Source organism: Gymnoscopelus braueri, assembly GCF_963280865.1.
Source record: "Gymnoscopelus braueri genome assembly, chromosome: 19".
Lineage (NCBI taxonomy): Eukaryota > Metazoa > Chordata > Actinopteri > Myctophiformes > Myctophidae > Gymnoscopelus > Gymnoscopelus braueri.
Window position 1 is genome coordinate 1,652,910 of NC_137621.1, and position 13,900 is coordinate 1,666,809.

The 13,900-nt window shown below is 41.5% G+C and overlaps 2 protein-coding genes across 3 annotated transcripts in view; both read right to left on the reverse strand.

Annotated features, from left to right (window-relative positions):
- Positions 1-10,165: 10,165 nt before the first annotated feature.
- On the reverse strand, positions 10,166-12,598 carry LOC308074971 (putative caspase recruitment domain-containing protein 17P). Of its 2 annotated transcripts, XR_013932146.1 has the most exons (3): positions 12,329-12,598; positions 10,397-10,945; positions 10,166-10,358 (listed from the first exon to the last, which is right to left on the reverse strand). XR_013932146.1 is itself a non-coding variant. In XM_080414539.1 (2 exons), the coding sequence occupies exons 1-2, from the start codon at positions 12,570-12,572 to the stop codon at positions 10,629-10,631; spliced, it is 561 nt and encodes a 186-aa protein (XP_080270665.1). In that variant the 5' UTR covers positions 12,573-12,598; the 3' UTR covers positions 10,166-10,628. The 2 variants fall into 2 exon arrangements, 1 of the variants encoding a protein (XP_080270665.1); XM_080414539.1 differs by having other exon boundaries at positions 10,166-10,945.
- A 75-nt stretch (positions 12,599-12,673) lies between these two features.
- LOC308074139 (GTPase IMAP family member 8-like) overlaps positions 12,674-13,900 on the reverse strand; it is a gene marked incomplete at both ends in the record, with an annotated part of 34,222 nt that continues 32,995 nt past the window's right edge. The window contains 2 exons of the mRNA XM_080413471.1: positions 12,674-12,679; positions 12,714-12,970. Of these exons, the coding sequence (XP_080269597.1) occupies positions 12,674-12,679; positions 12,714-12,970 (263 nt within the window). The remainder of the gene's footprint in view (positions 12,680-12,713; positions 12,971-13,900) is intronic.

The window sequence follows — 13,900 nt, forward strand, 5'->3', positions numbered from 1 at the left end:
CTCCATACATGTTTATATTCAGTTTATTAATCTGATGAGCGACAGCGGTTCGGTAGGAGAGACAAAGAGTCTCCTTTGTGTCTCCTACCGGAACCTCTGCCTACCGGTCCGCTGGTCATCACATTATTGTCTCAGGAACGAGACAAAAACATACGAGTCTCCATGGGGTCACTTTCATAGAGCCATTTTTTTTGTGAACTATCCCTTTAAACCATTATTTCATTGATGTGTTCAGAATCAGAATCAGCTTTATTGGTCATATCACACGTTTACAGAAAGTCAAAAAGTGCAGTTTTTGTGCATAGTTCTATTGTAACAACACCCCCCGAAGCAAAGATTTGAGTTACAAATGTTCGCTTAAAAAATATATATATATATATATTCAAAGATTTGCAATATTTTCACGATTTTTCAAAATAGCCAAAGTATAAAAGTTTTAAAGTGGTTAAAAAATATTGTGAGGCGATATTAACATATTTTGCTGGGGACCCGCTGGAACCCTCCAAGGACCCCTGGAGAACCAATACTCTGCGTGATATACCATGGACGTTGGTTAAACTCATTGATTGCCATGGACGTGTAAAGGTTTAGGGTAGGTTTAGGGTTGGGTTGGGTTGGGTTAGGTTAGGTTAGGTTTAGGGTTGGGTTAGGTTAGGTTAGGTTAGGTTTAGGGTTGGGTTAGGTTTAGGGTTGGGTTAGGTTAGGGTTAGGTTTAGGGTTAGGTTAGGTTAGGTTAGGGTTGGGTTAGGTTAGGTTAGGTTAGGTTTAAGGGTTGGGTTAGGTTTAGGTTGGGTTAGGTTTAGGGTAGGTTAGGTTAGGTTTAGGGTTGGGTTAGGTTAGGTTTAGGGTTGGGTTAGGTTAGGTTTAGGTTAGGTTTGGGTTAGGTTTAGGGTTGGGTTAGGTTTTAGGGTTAGGTTAGGTTAGGTTTAGTGTTGGGTTAGGTTTAGGGTTGGGTTAGGTTACGTTAGGTTAGGTTTAGGGTTGGGTTAGGTTAGGTTTGGGTTAGGTTTAGGGTTGGGTAGTTTAGGTTTAGGGTTGGGTTAAGTTAGGTTAGGTTTAGGGTTGGGTTAGGTTAGGTTAGGTTTAGGGTTGGGTTAGGTTTAGGGTTGGGTTGGGTAGGTTAGGTTAGTTTAAGTTTAGGGTTGCGTTAGGTTTAGGGTTGGGTTAGGTTAGGTTTAGGGTTGGGTTAGGTTAGGTTAGGTTAGGTTTAGGGTTGGGTTAGGTTAGGTTTAGGGTTGGGTTAGGTTTAGGGTTAGGTTAGGTTAGGTTTAGGGCTGGGTTAGGTTTAGGGTTAGGTTAGGTTAGGTTTAGGGTTAGGGTTAAGTTTAGGGTTAGGTTAGGTTTAGGGTTAGGTTAGGTTAGGTTAGGTTAGGTTTAGGGTTAGGTTAGGTTAGGGTTGGTTATTTGTGGTTCTTTTAGTGGAGTCAAGCGGAAAGCAGGCAGGACAGAGGCTGGAAAACAGGCTCCACAGATGAAGCACAACATGTATTCATCTAGAAACCCCCAGAAAAAAACATGCCCCTCCCCTAACCCCACCATCTTGTAACTTCACCAGAAAGAAGGGAAAAAAGAAAAAGTTAGGGAAGCATGACAGGGGGGGGGGGGTACTCATTAACTGTACAGGTTTATGCTAGAAACTGTGTGTGTGTGTGTGTGTGTGTGTGTGTGTGTGTGTGTGTGTGTGTGTATGTGTGTGTGTGTGTGTGTGTGTGTGTGTGTGTGTGTGTGTGTGTGTGTGTGTGTGTGTGTGTGTGTGTGTGTGTGTGTGTGTGTGTGTGTGTGTCTCTTTTCCAAGTGGCTGATCGTAAACAGGATCTGTACGGAATCATAAAGGGACAACCCCCCCCCAGGGACCCACACCCCCACCCCATTTCACCCTGTCCTAACTTACCCCATTCTGAGCTCTCAATGGTCCCTGTTACACACACACACACACACACACACACACACACACACACACACACACACACACACACACACACACACACACACACACACACACACACACACACACACACACAGTTAGATGACATGCCTTATTAAAAACATGATTACACATAATTAGAGGTGAGTCTATGACAGTCTGGGTGTTTTAGTGGACTATATGAGCATATATACTGTATATATATATATATATATATAGAGATAGATAGATAGATAGATAGATAGATAGATAGATAGATAGATAGATAGATAGATAGATAGATATAGATATATATGCTCATAGAATCATAATTTCTACTGGGATATTAAGTCCATTTGATATTTCAATATATTTACACACTACTCATGGAATAAAGCAACATTACAATGTTACGAGTGAAAATGATAGAATGTTTAGATATTATCATTGTTCTACATACAGCCAACCAGGTGAAGAAATCACTGATTGAGGCTTTATTTAACCTTTTGCTTTTATGAACATTTCTGAGACCATTCCTGTTTAGTGGAAGATGTTTCTGATCATGTTATTCTATGGCTAGTTTGACCACTTTTACTCTTTCATCTGAAAATAACTAATGACCGAAAATAGCTGATTCTCACACACACACACACACACACACACACACACACACACACACACACACACACACACACACACACACACACACACACACACACACACACACACACACACACACACACACACACACAGCAAGGCAGCTGTCCAGAGTGTATTTAACCAGTCAATGGTCAGTCAGTCCAGACAGACAGGTAAACATGAAGGGTCAGACAGACAGGTAAACATGAAGGGTCAGACAGGTCACAGAGTAAAGCCATGCTGACCATGTTGACCAATCCCCACCCCTCTCTCTCTCTCTCTCTCTCTCTCTCTCTCTCTCTCTCATAGTGGATCTGTCTGTCTGGTTCATCAGGTCATAAACCAGACAGTTGGATCCACAAACACTGACCCCTACTCACTGACCTCTACTGACCCTAGTATCCAGACAAACTCATTGATTTTAGGGGCGGCCATAGCTGAGTGGTTAGTGAGCCCGCCTAGGGAGCCAGAGGCCCTGGTTGCCCCAGGTACGATTCCAGGCCACGCCAGCATATGTGTCGATGAAATGAAATGTGTCCCTGAGCAAGACTCTTAACCCCTAATTGCTCACAGGCCCTCATTGGAAACAAGACCGCAAGGACTTTCATGAACGTCCTGTTAAAAGGAATTATCCTTATCCTTATCTGTGGTCTTACCTGGATCTGACCACTAGGGGGCAGGTTGTCACCATGTGGTCATACCTGGATCTGACCACTATGGGGCAGGTTGTCACCATGTGGTCGTACCTGGATCTGACCACTAGGGGGCAGGTTGTCACCATGTGGTCATACCTGAATCTGACCACTAGGGGGCAGGTTGTCACCATGTGGTCATACCTGACCACATGGTCCCTGCATCATCTCTCTCTCAGCTAAGGGGTCCCTGCTTCATCTCTCTCTCAGCTAAGGGGTCCCTGCTTCATCTCTCTCTCAGCTAAGGGGTCCCTGCTTCATCTCTCTCTCAGCTAAGGGGTCCCTGCTTCATCTCTCTCTCAGCTAAGGGGTCCTTAATTGGCCTGACAAAGACCCCTGGTCTAGAGCAGTGGTTCTCAACCTGTGCGCACATGATTATTGGAGGGTCCCCAGATGACAGTAAAGTGACAATTTAAGGACTTTTAAGACCTTTTAATACCCCAAAAAAGAAGGAAAAAAAAGAAGAAAAAGAGCATTACTGCATCAAAAGTAATCAACAAACTATAGTATAAAAACTGGTCAAATTGTCAAAAAATATGAGAAACTTTTTAGAGTTAAACTAAATGTAATGCCTCAACTCATACGATTCAAAGTGCTTATCAGAGTGAGGGGGGGAGGGGGTCCCCACTTCAAATATGACCTTTTAAGGGGGTCCTCAGGTCAAATATGATTTTTTGGGTGGTCACGGCCTGAAAAACTGTTCAGGGGTCTGCCATGACAATCACACAGTCACATCAGGGGCCACCTGTGTCCCCCAGGGGCCACCTGTGTCCCCCAGGGGCCACCTGTGTCCCCCAGGGGCCACCTGTGTCCCCCAGGGGCCACGTCAGAATCCCCCGGGGGCCACGTCAGAATCCCCCGGGGGCCACAGGAACACTGTTTCTCACTCAACGGTCCTGCGTACCTCCTGTTTCTAAAGGTCACATGATGCAGGAGGCAGCAGGACGTTGAGTTATAGAAAACGAGCGCTTCTTAACTCCATCACTTAAAAACAATCACCTGAACAGAATGTATTGACAGAAAGTAACTCATAACATGACAACAGAAACTTAGCAGATCTAAGAGGATCATTCAAGCTTTCTGTACAGCTGCCATGTTGGTGAGTTTAACGTAGTTTAATATCAAGTTGCTTGCGGCTAGGTTTAGTGTAGAGGGAACAAAGAGCAGACCAAGTACAGAAAGGTCAAATTGACTAAGTATTGAGGGTTTAAAGGTAGGGTAAGTGATATTTTTTGGTTAAAACAAAAAGTATTTTGTTAAAAGGTTAAAGCTCTATATTCTGATAGTAATCATTGCTATAGAGTGTTTGTTCAGTAACAGGAGTCTCCCCGTCTCTCCAGCTCTTTAATAAACAGAAGAAAAAATAATTCGGTAGGTGTCAAAATCTCAACCAATCAGGAGAAAGTACCAATTTTTAAGCTTTTCATAGTGTTCCAGTTCCAATTTTGCCTGCTCATTTCTAGTGTCATCACTTCCAATTTCACTTGTTTAATCTGTATCCTGATTGAGTTCTCTATCCTGATTGGATGAAATTGGAAATGAAACTGAAACGAAAATTATTTTTTCTGTTTTATAAAGAGCTGGAGAGACAAGGAGACTCCTTTTACTGAACAAACACTCTATAGCAATGAGTACTATCAGAATATACAGTAGAGCTATTTAACACTTATTTTAACCAAAGTAAATCACTTACCCTACCTTTAAGTGGTTACATGTCTGAAAATACACATTAAAGGACAACTTTGTTTTTTTACAACCAAGGTTTATATTTTAGCTTGTAATTAAAGTAAATAAAAGATGAGTGTTAAAATGTTTTCATTTACTGCTTTCTATAGTTTTAGCAATTTTCATGATCTTTTTCACAGTGGGCGGGGGCATTCGGGCAGGTGGCGAAATATGTCTTTTTTTACACAATAACCCGGCGATTTCTTTATTATTATTTGTAGTAGCTCTTCTAGACCACAATAATTCACATCTGGCCATCAAAGACCACAGGACCTTTTTTATTGCGTAAAAAATACATATTTCGCCACCTGCCCGAAGGCCCCCGCCCACTGTAAAAAAAGATCGCGAAAATGGCTAAAACTATAGAAAGCAGTAAATGAAAAAAATGTAACACTCATATTTTATTTACTTTAATTACAAGCTAAAACATAAACTTTGGTTTAAAAAAAACAAAGTTGTCCTTTAACATGAATCCAACACTGATGACAGTGTTGTCAAACAAGTCTATGAATCTATCTATGAAATCTATGGAAAAGTTTAATCGCAACAATATTTTATACAATATGTAGTGGGGGTCCCTGCTCTATGTCTGTCTCAGCTAAGGGGTCCCTGCTCCATGTTTGTCTCAGCTAAGGGGTCCCTGCTCCATGTCTGTCTAGGTTAAGGGGTCCCTGCTTCATGTCTGTCTAGGTTAAGGGGTCCCTGCTTCATGTCTGTCTAGGTTAAGGGGTCCCTGCTTCATGTCTGTCTAGGTTAAGGGGTCCCTGCTTCATGTCTGTCTCAGCTAAGGGGTCCCTTCATGTCTCTCTCAGCTAAGGGGTCCCTGCTTCATGTCTGTCTCAGCTAAGGGGTCCCTGCTTCATCTCTCTCTCAGCTAAGGGGTCCCTGCTTCATGTCTGTATCAGTTAAGGGGTCCCTGCTCCATGTCTGTCTCAGCTAAGGGGTCCCTGCTTCATGTCTGTCTCAGCTAAGGGGTCCCTGGCCTGAAACACATTGAGGACCCCTGAGCTAGACTACATAAAGACATCATCACTATTTAATCTGGTCAATGTGCGCCATCTAGTGGACCCACTGTAAAACTACACCACCACGCTGATCTACCTGGCTGTTTGTATTGATATTATATTGATTTGTTTCAGGTTAATACATCTATATTATTGATATTATATTGATTAGTGTCAGGTTAATACATCTATATTATTGATATTATATTGATTAGTTTCAGGTTAATACATCTATATTATTGATATTATATTGATTAGTGTCAGGTTAATACATCTATATTATTGATATTATATTGATTAGTGTCAGGTTAATACATCTATATTATTGATATTACATTGATTACAATAAATCTAATTTTTGTATTGATATTATATAACAATAATCAGTGCAAACAAATGTAAACACACCAAACCATGAACCCATAAACCCGAACATTTATGAACCACATGCAAAACAATAAACAATAAGCAGATTCCAGACAAACATGTTCTATTACGAACCAAACCAGCAACTGTTGTAACTCCTGCTTTAATAGACATAATAACTGATAAACTAATACATTGATCATAACATATAAACTAATACATTGATCATAACATATAAACTGCACAGCGACAGTTTCACAACTAAACTAACTTGTTAGGCTCCTGTTCCAAATAGTAGACTTTATAACTGCACAGCGGCAGTAAAACATACATTAATCATAAACATATAAACTGCACAGCAGCAGTGAAACATTAATCATAAACATATAACCTGCAGTGTTAAATGAATGAATCATAAACATAAACTGCTCATTAGCAGTTTAATAAAATAAATCATGTCTTACCTGAAGTGGTTATGATTTCACTTCATAGCAGCCAGCAGTGTGTTGATGTGTTGATGTGTGTGTGTGTGTGTGTGTGTGTGTGTGTGTGTGTGTGTGTGTGTGTGTGTGTGTGTGTGTGTGTGTGTGTGTGTGTGTGTGTGTGTGTGTGTGTGTGTGTGTGTGTGTGTGTGTGTGTGTGTGTGTGTGTGTGTGAAGTCAGAGACTTGAGGATGAGGAGGTTGTTCAAGTGTATTATAAGGCACAGCAGCTTGATAAATACTGCTCAATCTCCTCCATTATAGCCAGTGGATCTATTTGGAGGAGAAGGTGCTTCTTATAAACCCATAATGTGTCTCAGGTGTTGGTAACATGACAGACTGAAGTGTATGAACTATGTTAACTGTGAATAAGTTCATGTGCATTTGTTGTTTATATTCTGGACTTGTTTGGACTCAAGCACTGAGACACGTTGTTTCCAGTGTGTAGGACAGTGTGTAGGACAGTGTGTAGGACAGAGTGTAGGACAGTGTGTAGGACAGTGTGTGGGAGATCAGAAGCAAAATAAAAATATTTGTGCCCTTGTAATGTATTTTATAAATGTGGACTCAGATAAAGACATTGAAATGTGTGATGTTATAGTATATTCATTATAATAGATGATTGTATGAATCTCTAGTAGCTGCTGTTTACTACTGAGTGCATTAAGTACATGTAGATGAATGAATGAATGATCTTAACTCTACTCACAGAGACTCTGCTGCTGTTTTCCACACAAACATTTTTAAAAGGAGGAAGGGGGCGGGATTACTGACACACCTGAATCTGATTGGTAGAGCAGAGGACAGGTGACCTTCTTCTTCTTCTTCTTCTCTTAGTTTTATGGCGGATTACTACCTTGATGGTGTATACCGCCACCTACTGTACAAATTATTCCTGCTGTAGTATTATATATCAGACTATTTGCACAAAAACACACAAAGTAAACCCCTTCTCCTGATATAGTCATTCTACCCAGACCCAGTGTTCTGATTGGTGCAAACCCTTCCCTCAGCATAATCAAGGTCCTCTCCATGTATGTCCTCTATGTCATTGGTTCTCAAAGTGGGGTCTGGGGACCCCCAGGGGTCCTTCGGGGGGTTCCAGGGGGTCCCCAGCCAAATGTGTTAAAATAGCATCACCATCATTTTAACCTTTTATACTTTGGCTATTCAAAAATAGCAGCTCATAGCGCGGCACCGAGTGCCGCGCTATGAGCTTGTAGATCTGCTATTTCTGAAAAATCGTGAAAATGTGTGCAAACCTTTGAATATATATTTTTTTAAGTGAACATTTGTAACTGAAATCTTCACTTCTGGGGGGTCCCTGGAACAACATATTTGAGATGGCGGTACGCGGTGAAATACATATCATTTTGACATGAAAAAGTGTGAGAACCACTGTCCTCAATGTCCACATGGCACATACTGTCAGGCCATTCTATGTCACACAAAATTAGCAAAAATAGCCGATCTACAAGCTCAAAACGCGTCGCAGTGCAACGCGTTTTGAGCTTGACCTACAGGACTCTTTACATTTCACCTCCCTAATGTCTGTCCTCTGGTTCTCTCTGTGGTGACCTACAGGACTCTTTACATTTCACCTCCCTAATGTCTGTCCTCTGGTTCTCTCTGTGGTGACCTACAGGACTCTTTACACTTCACCTCCCCAATGTCTGTCCTCTGGTTCTCTCTGTGGTGACCTACAGGACTCTTTACACTTCACCTCCCCACTTCTCACACACTTTCTGACTCGTCTGCAGACCACCACAGCATGACCTTATTCCTGACAGCAGAAACATCTGAGGCGACCCCCACCCCTCTCTATGACCTGACCCTGTATGTGACCTGACCCTGTATGTGACATTGCTGCATTGCGACTACATTTTTCTGCTTTTGCATTTTTTTGCATTTTCTTTCCATAAATCAGTGCTACTGAACACCCTTTACGTCTGTGTGTTGATAAAACAAATATTTAACCAATGAAAAGTATTAAAAAGCCCTTCTGACAAAACCAGCTGGTTTTGCTGACTCCAGGCTCCACCCCCTTTTGACCTCCAACCTCATTGTGAGCTTGGAGGTCCATTCAGCTGTTCTTATCAACGATGAACGAAACCTCCTGCAATGGGGAGTGAGTCTACAGTTTTAAGTGCAATGGGGAGTGAGTCTACAGTTTTAAGTGCAATGGGGAGTGAGTCTGCAGTTTTAAGTGTAATGGGGAGTGAGTCTACAGTTCTAAGTGCAATGGGGAGTGAGTCTACAGTTCTAAGTGCAATGGGGAGTGAGTCTACAGTTCTAAGTGCAATGGGGAGTGAGTCTGCAGTTCTAAGTGCAAATCGAGTGAGTCTGCAGTTTTAAGTGTAATGGGGAGTGAGTCTGCAGTTCTAAGTGCAATGGGGAGTGAGTCTGCAGTTCTAAGTGCAAATCGAGTGAGTCTACAGTTTTAAGTGTAATGGGGAGTGAGTCTACAGTTCTAAGTGCAATGGGGAGTGAGTCTACAGTTCTAAGTGCAATGGGGAGTGAGTCTGCAGTTCTAAGTGCAAATCGAGTGAGTCTGCAGTTTTAAGTGTAATGGGGAGTGAGTCTACAGTTCTAAGTGCAATGGGGAGTGAGTCTGCAGTTCTAAGTGCAAATCGAGTGAGTCTGCAGTTCTGAGTGCAATGGGGAGTGAGTCTACAGTTCTAAGTGCAGAGCTCCTCACCTTCAAGCTAGAGTCACCAACCGTCCCTTGAAATATACTGTTAGGAATCTTCCAGCTCTAATAAACATTCTTCACACTGTTACTTGATATCAAACTCTATTCACATAAAACCACAACATTACAAGAGCTTGGAAAGGCCTTTTTATTTGTAACACACATTTCAACAACAAGGTAATTCAGTGTGTTTTACAGAACATCAAGCAAAGAAACACATTATTAAAGGACATTATGATATAATAAAAGTATCCAGTGCATAAGACAGAGAAAACACCTCAATCAAAGGCAGCATCAAACAGAAAGGTTTTTATCTGTGATTTAAAATAACTAGGAGGCAGCAGAACCTACAGTTTTCTGGTAGTTTGTTGCAGATTTGTGAAGCATAAAAACTAAATGCTGCTTCTCTATGTTTAGCTGTGATTCTAGTGACAAAAAGCAGATCTTTAGATGACCTGAGAGCTCTGGATGGCTCATGATATCACACAAGATCACAATGTATTTTGGCCCTAAACCATTCAAAACATCATACACCAACAGTAGTATTTACTATTTTAAAAACTGAAGAATAAAATACCTAAAATAAAACAAAAGTGTTCCATGGTGTCAAACAGAGTGAATCCATGAAGAGAATCATCATGAACAATGATTTGTGTTCCTGATTCTAAGAGTGTAGGGCAGTGGTTCTCAAAGTGGGGTCCAGGGACCCTCGGGGGGTCCCTGAGGGGGTTCCAAATGGACCCTTACGGGAGTAACTCTGAGGACTCCCCTGAGCAAGCAGACAGGCTCTATTGGCTCAGTTAAAATAAAATAAAACAATAATCAGCACTTGTGCAGGAAACCATGGTTCAAATCCCTGATAAGACATTAAGGTTACATTATAGGAGCTTTTACAATATTTTCATGTTACATATCATTCAAATGCTTTACTTCACTGTGGATCTGTTCCCATTTCTGTGTTCTTACAGGCTTAACAGTGTTGTCTGTCTATCTTCCATGATCTATTGACCCTTATCTGCTCTCCCCTCATCCCTGAAACTAGCTGCATAAGTGTGAAAGCTCTGGAAACATCATTGTTTCCACACGGTTAGCATGTCAAGCTAAGCCGTAGGGTTAGCATGTCAGGCTAATTGGTAGGTGGCGGCTTCAGCTGCAGCACTTCACTAAGGTTATGATCCAGCTGACTGATCGTGTCAATCATTAATGAACTGGCCTTGTTTCCCTTTCTCCGCACCATGTCGATAACGTGACGCGCTTTGCTTTTTGTGAGCTTTTCCCCCATGGCTGTTTCCAATTCTTCATCAGTGATGACCTTCTTATCCAGAAGATCGTCCAATAGCTCGTTCAGGACGGGCTCTGAGATTCTTTGAATGAACACCCTCCTAGCAGACAGCAGCTTGTCCTCTGCTCCTGTGACCAGCTGGGTTGGAGTTGCAGAAGCACCTTGAAGGGGGATTTGTTTTATCATTAGTGGTGTAATTACAAAATAACAAAGATAATATATTAAAGTGCAATGATACTTTGGTAGAGGTCTGGGTTGTATAGTCACATTGTCATAGTAGAACTAGTCCAACTGGTGAGATATCTCTGTTGCGCCGTTGATTAGAAATTGATCATCCAAAAATAGTCTCCTCATTGACTAACATTGTACAGTGAAACAGCTCTCAAGGTCACTGTTTTAGCACATAAAGCAAGGCAAAAAAAAAGGCTGATTCTACCAACAAATAATATTTTCGCTTTTATGTCAACTTCCTGTTGATTTTATTATTCCATTTGAAGATCCAGATCCAGATCCATGGATACAGTCCGGGTCTGTCTTTCTAATATAAATAGCTAAATCAACATGAAGTTGATTTTTTTCTCAAAAACACAAAAAACATACTGGGTTTTGTGACGTTATACATTGGCATAATCTGTTTTATTTGCCATCCTTTAAGTGTTAAAATAGTGACTTTGAGAGCCCTGTTTTATCATAAAATGTAAGTCAACAAGGAGACTATTTCTGGATTATCAATTTATAATCAACGGAGCAACACAGTACACAGGGTAACTACACAACCCAAACCTTTACCAAAGGCTGTAAGGTTCCTTCCTGCCTAGTAGTCTTCATCACAGCTCTGATGAAGGAGGCTAAAAGGCAGAAACAGTAGTTTGTTTGTTGTGAAGGTGTCACCTTTCAAATAAGTAAGTACAGCAGCCTCACACTGTTCGTGTAAACATTCACACTCAATGGCCTTCATTGTGCGGTAATGTTCATGTGTTCATATAAACGCTACAGTGTTAGGCTATGTTTACACGGCAACGCTCCCTGCAGAAAACGGCAAACTAAAAAATATTGCCTTGGTGGCAGCGTGACACTGCCAACACCACAGATAGACCATGTGCCTGTGTACAAACATTCCCTTCTACTTCCTTACACACAGCATGACTGTAAACTAACAATAAAACACACTCCAAAACAGATAAAGACATGGAGTTGTTATGGATACTTCATAAATAGTCCTCAGTTTCCAGAGAATTGAATATCCTGTTAATGGAAGTGAGTAATAGCGTACGCTAAGTGGGCCGTGTCGTCACACGTTTATCATTTCCCCTGTTTCTATGGAGACGCTACAGGCTGAGCGGTTTGAAAGATTTCCACTCTGGGTGGTGGTTTCACTCTTCTGTGTTTTTTGCAAGGAGCGTTGTTGTGTAGTAGAATTCTTGTCAATAGCTTTTGTTTTTTAACATCATTTAAAGTAATGACATGAAACTGAAGGCATCATCAGAATTAATAGAAGTAGCATCGTGATCACACGTTTGAAAGAGTAACATGGTTTCACTCACTTTTCTCGTCTGCCTCCATCTGTCTCTGGCTGATCTTCTCCACTTCACTCCTCATTTCTTCCATTTGGACTGTGAGCTTCTCTGCGTGGTCCCTCTGGTCCTGGATCAGTTTCTGTTCCCGGGTCTTGCTGTCCTTCATCTCTTGGATGGTGTCTTCTTTTTCTTGCATTTGAACTGAGAGCTTCTCTGCTTGGTCCCTCTGGTCCTGGATCAGTTTCTGTTCCCGGGTCTTGCTGTCCTTCATCTCTTGGATGGTGTCTTCTTTTTCTTGCATTTGAACTGAGAGCTTCTCTGCTTGGTCCCTCTGGTCCTGGATCAGTTTCTGGTCCCGGGTCTTACTGTCCTTCATCTCTTTGATGGTGTCTTCTTTTTCTTGCATTTGAACTGAGAGCTTCTCTGCTTGGTCCCTCTGTTCCTGGATCAGTTTCTGTTCCCGGGTCTTGCTGTCCCCCATCTCTTTGATGGTGTCTTCTTTTTCTTTCATTTGAACTGTGAGCTTCTCTGCATGGTCCCTCTGTTCCTTCAGTAGAGCTGCGAGTTTCTCTGCTTCGCTCTGGTCCTGCTGGTCCTGGATCAGTTTCTGGTCTTGACCCTTGCTCTTGATGGTGTTTGTTTGTGTCAGACCCAGGAACAGTGATGTCTCTTTTATAGAACATATAAAAAGAACAGTATGTATGTGAAAATGGCATACAATGCTCTAAAACCCCACAAACATTAAAAATGGCTGACTTCCTGTTGGTGTTTAGGTCATGGCTCCAAGATACTTTTTTGTAAGTCAGGACATGATACAGGTGTGTACCAATTTTTTAAACATGTGGGTGAAACCGGGGTGGGGCTTTGACATTTTGTAGCTATTAAGCCATTAGGCGACACCCCTTTTCGACTAAAATACATTATGTTTCACCACTAGGTGGGTACAGTGAACGGCTACTGAAATGACTGAGTGACAGTACAGGAAGTACCGCCCTAGGAATGTTGATGCTTTGTAGATCTGTCTACATGAAAACCATGTTGTGATTGGTCCAAAAAGACAGCTTCCAGGGGAAGTATATAATTTACAATGTACAGGGTTCCCACACATTTTTACCAATGAATTTCCAGAATTTTCCAGAATATTTAACCCAATTTCCAGGCCTATATAACAATCATTCAGCACAATAATGAGTCTCTTACTCCTATGTGCAATGCCCAAATACAGGCAGTGTAGCAAAAATAAAGCATAGAACATAATTCAATGTCGTGCCAAATTTTTGCTATGCCACCTATCCTAGAGCATAGCTCACTGGAATACAAGACTCATTATGGCATTCGTATTACTTCTCTTTTTTTAATAATAGTCCATTGACTTGCATTTCCCCAATTTAATAATTCCAGGGGGTCCCCAGCTAAATGATGGATAGGAACCAAATGGGGTCTGTAACTCTGAAAGCGTACAAATGATACCAAATGGACCCTAACGGGTCCATTTGGTTCCATTTGTACACTCTCAGAGTTACCTTAACATTGATTTTACAATACAAATTGGGGTCCCAGAGATAGAGATGCCATTAAATGGGGGTCCGTAGCCTAATG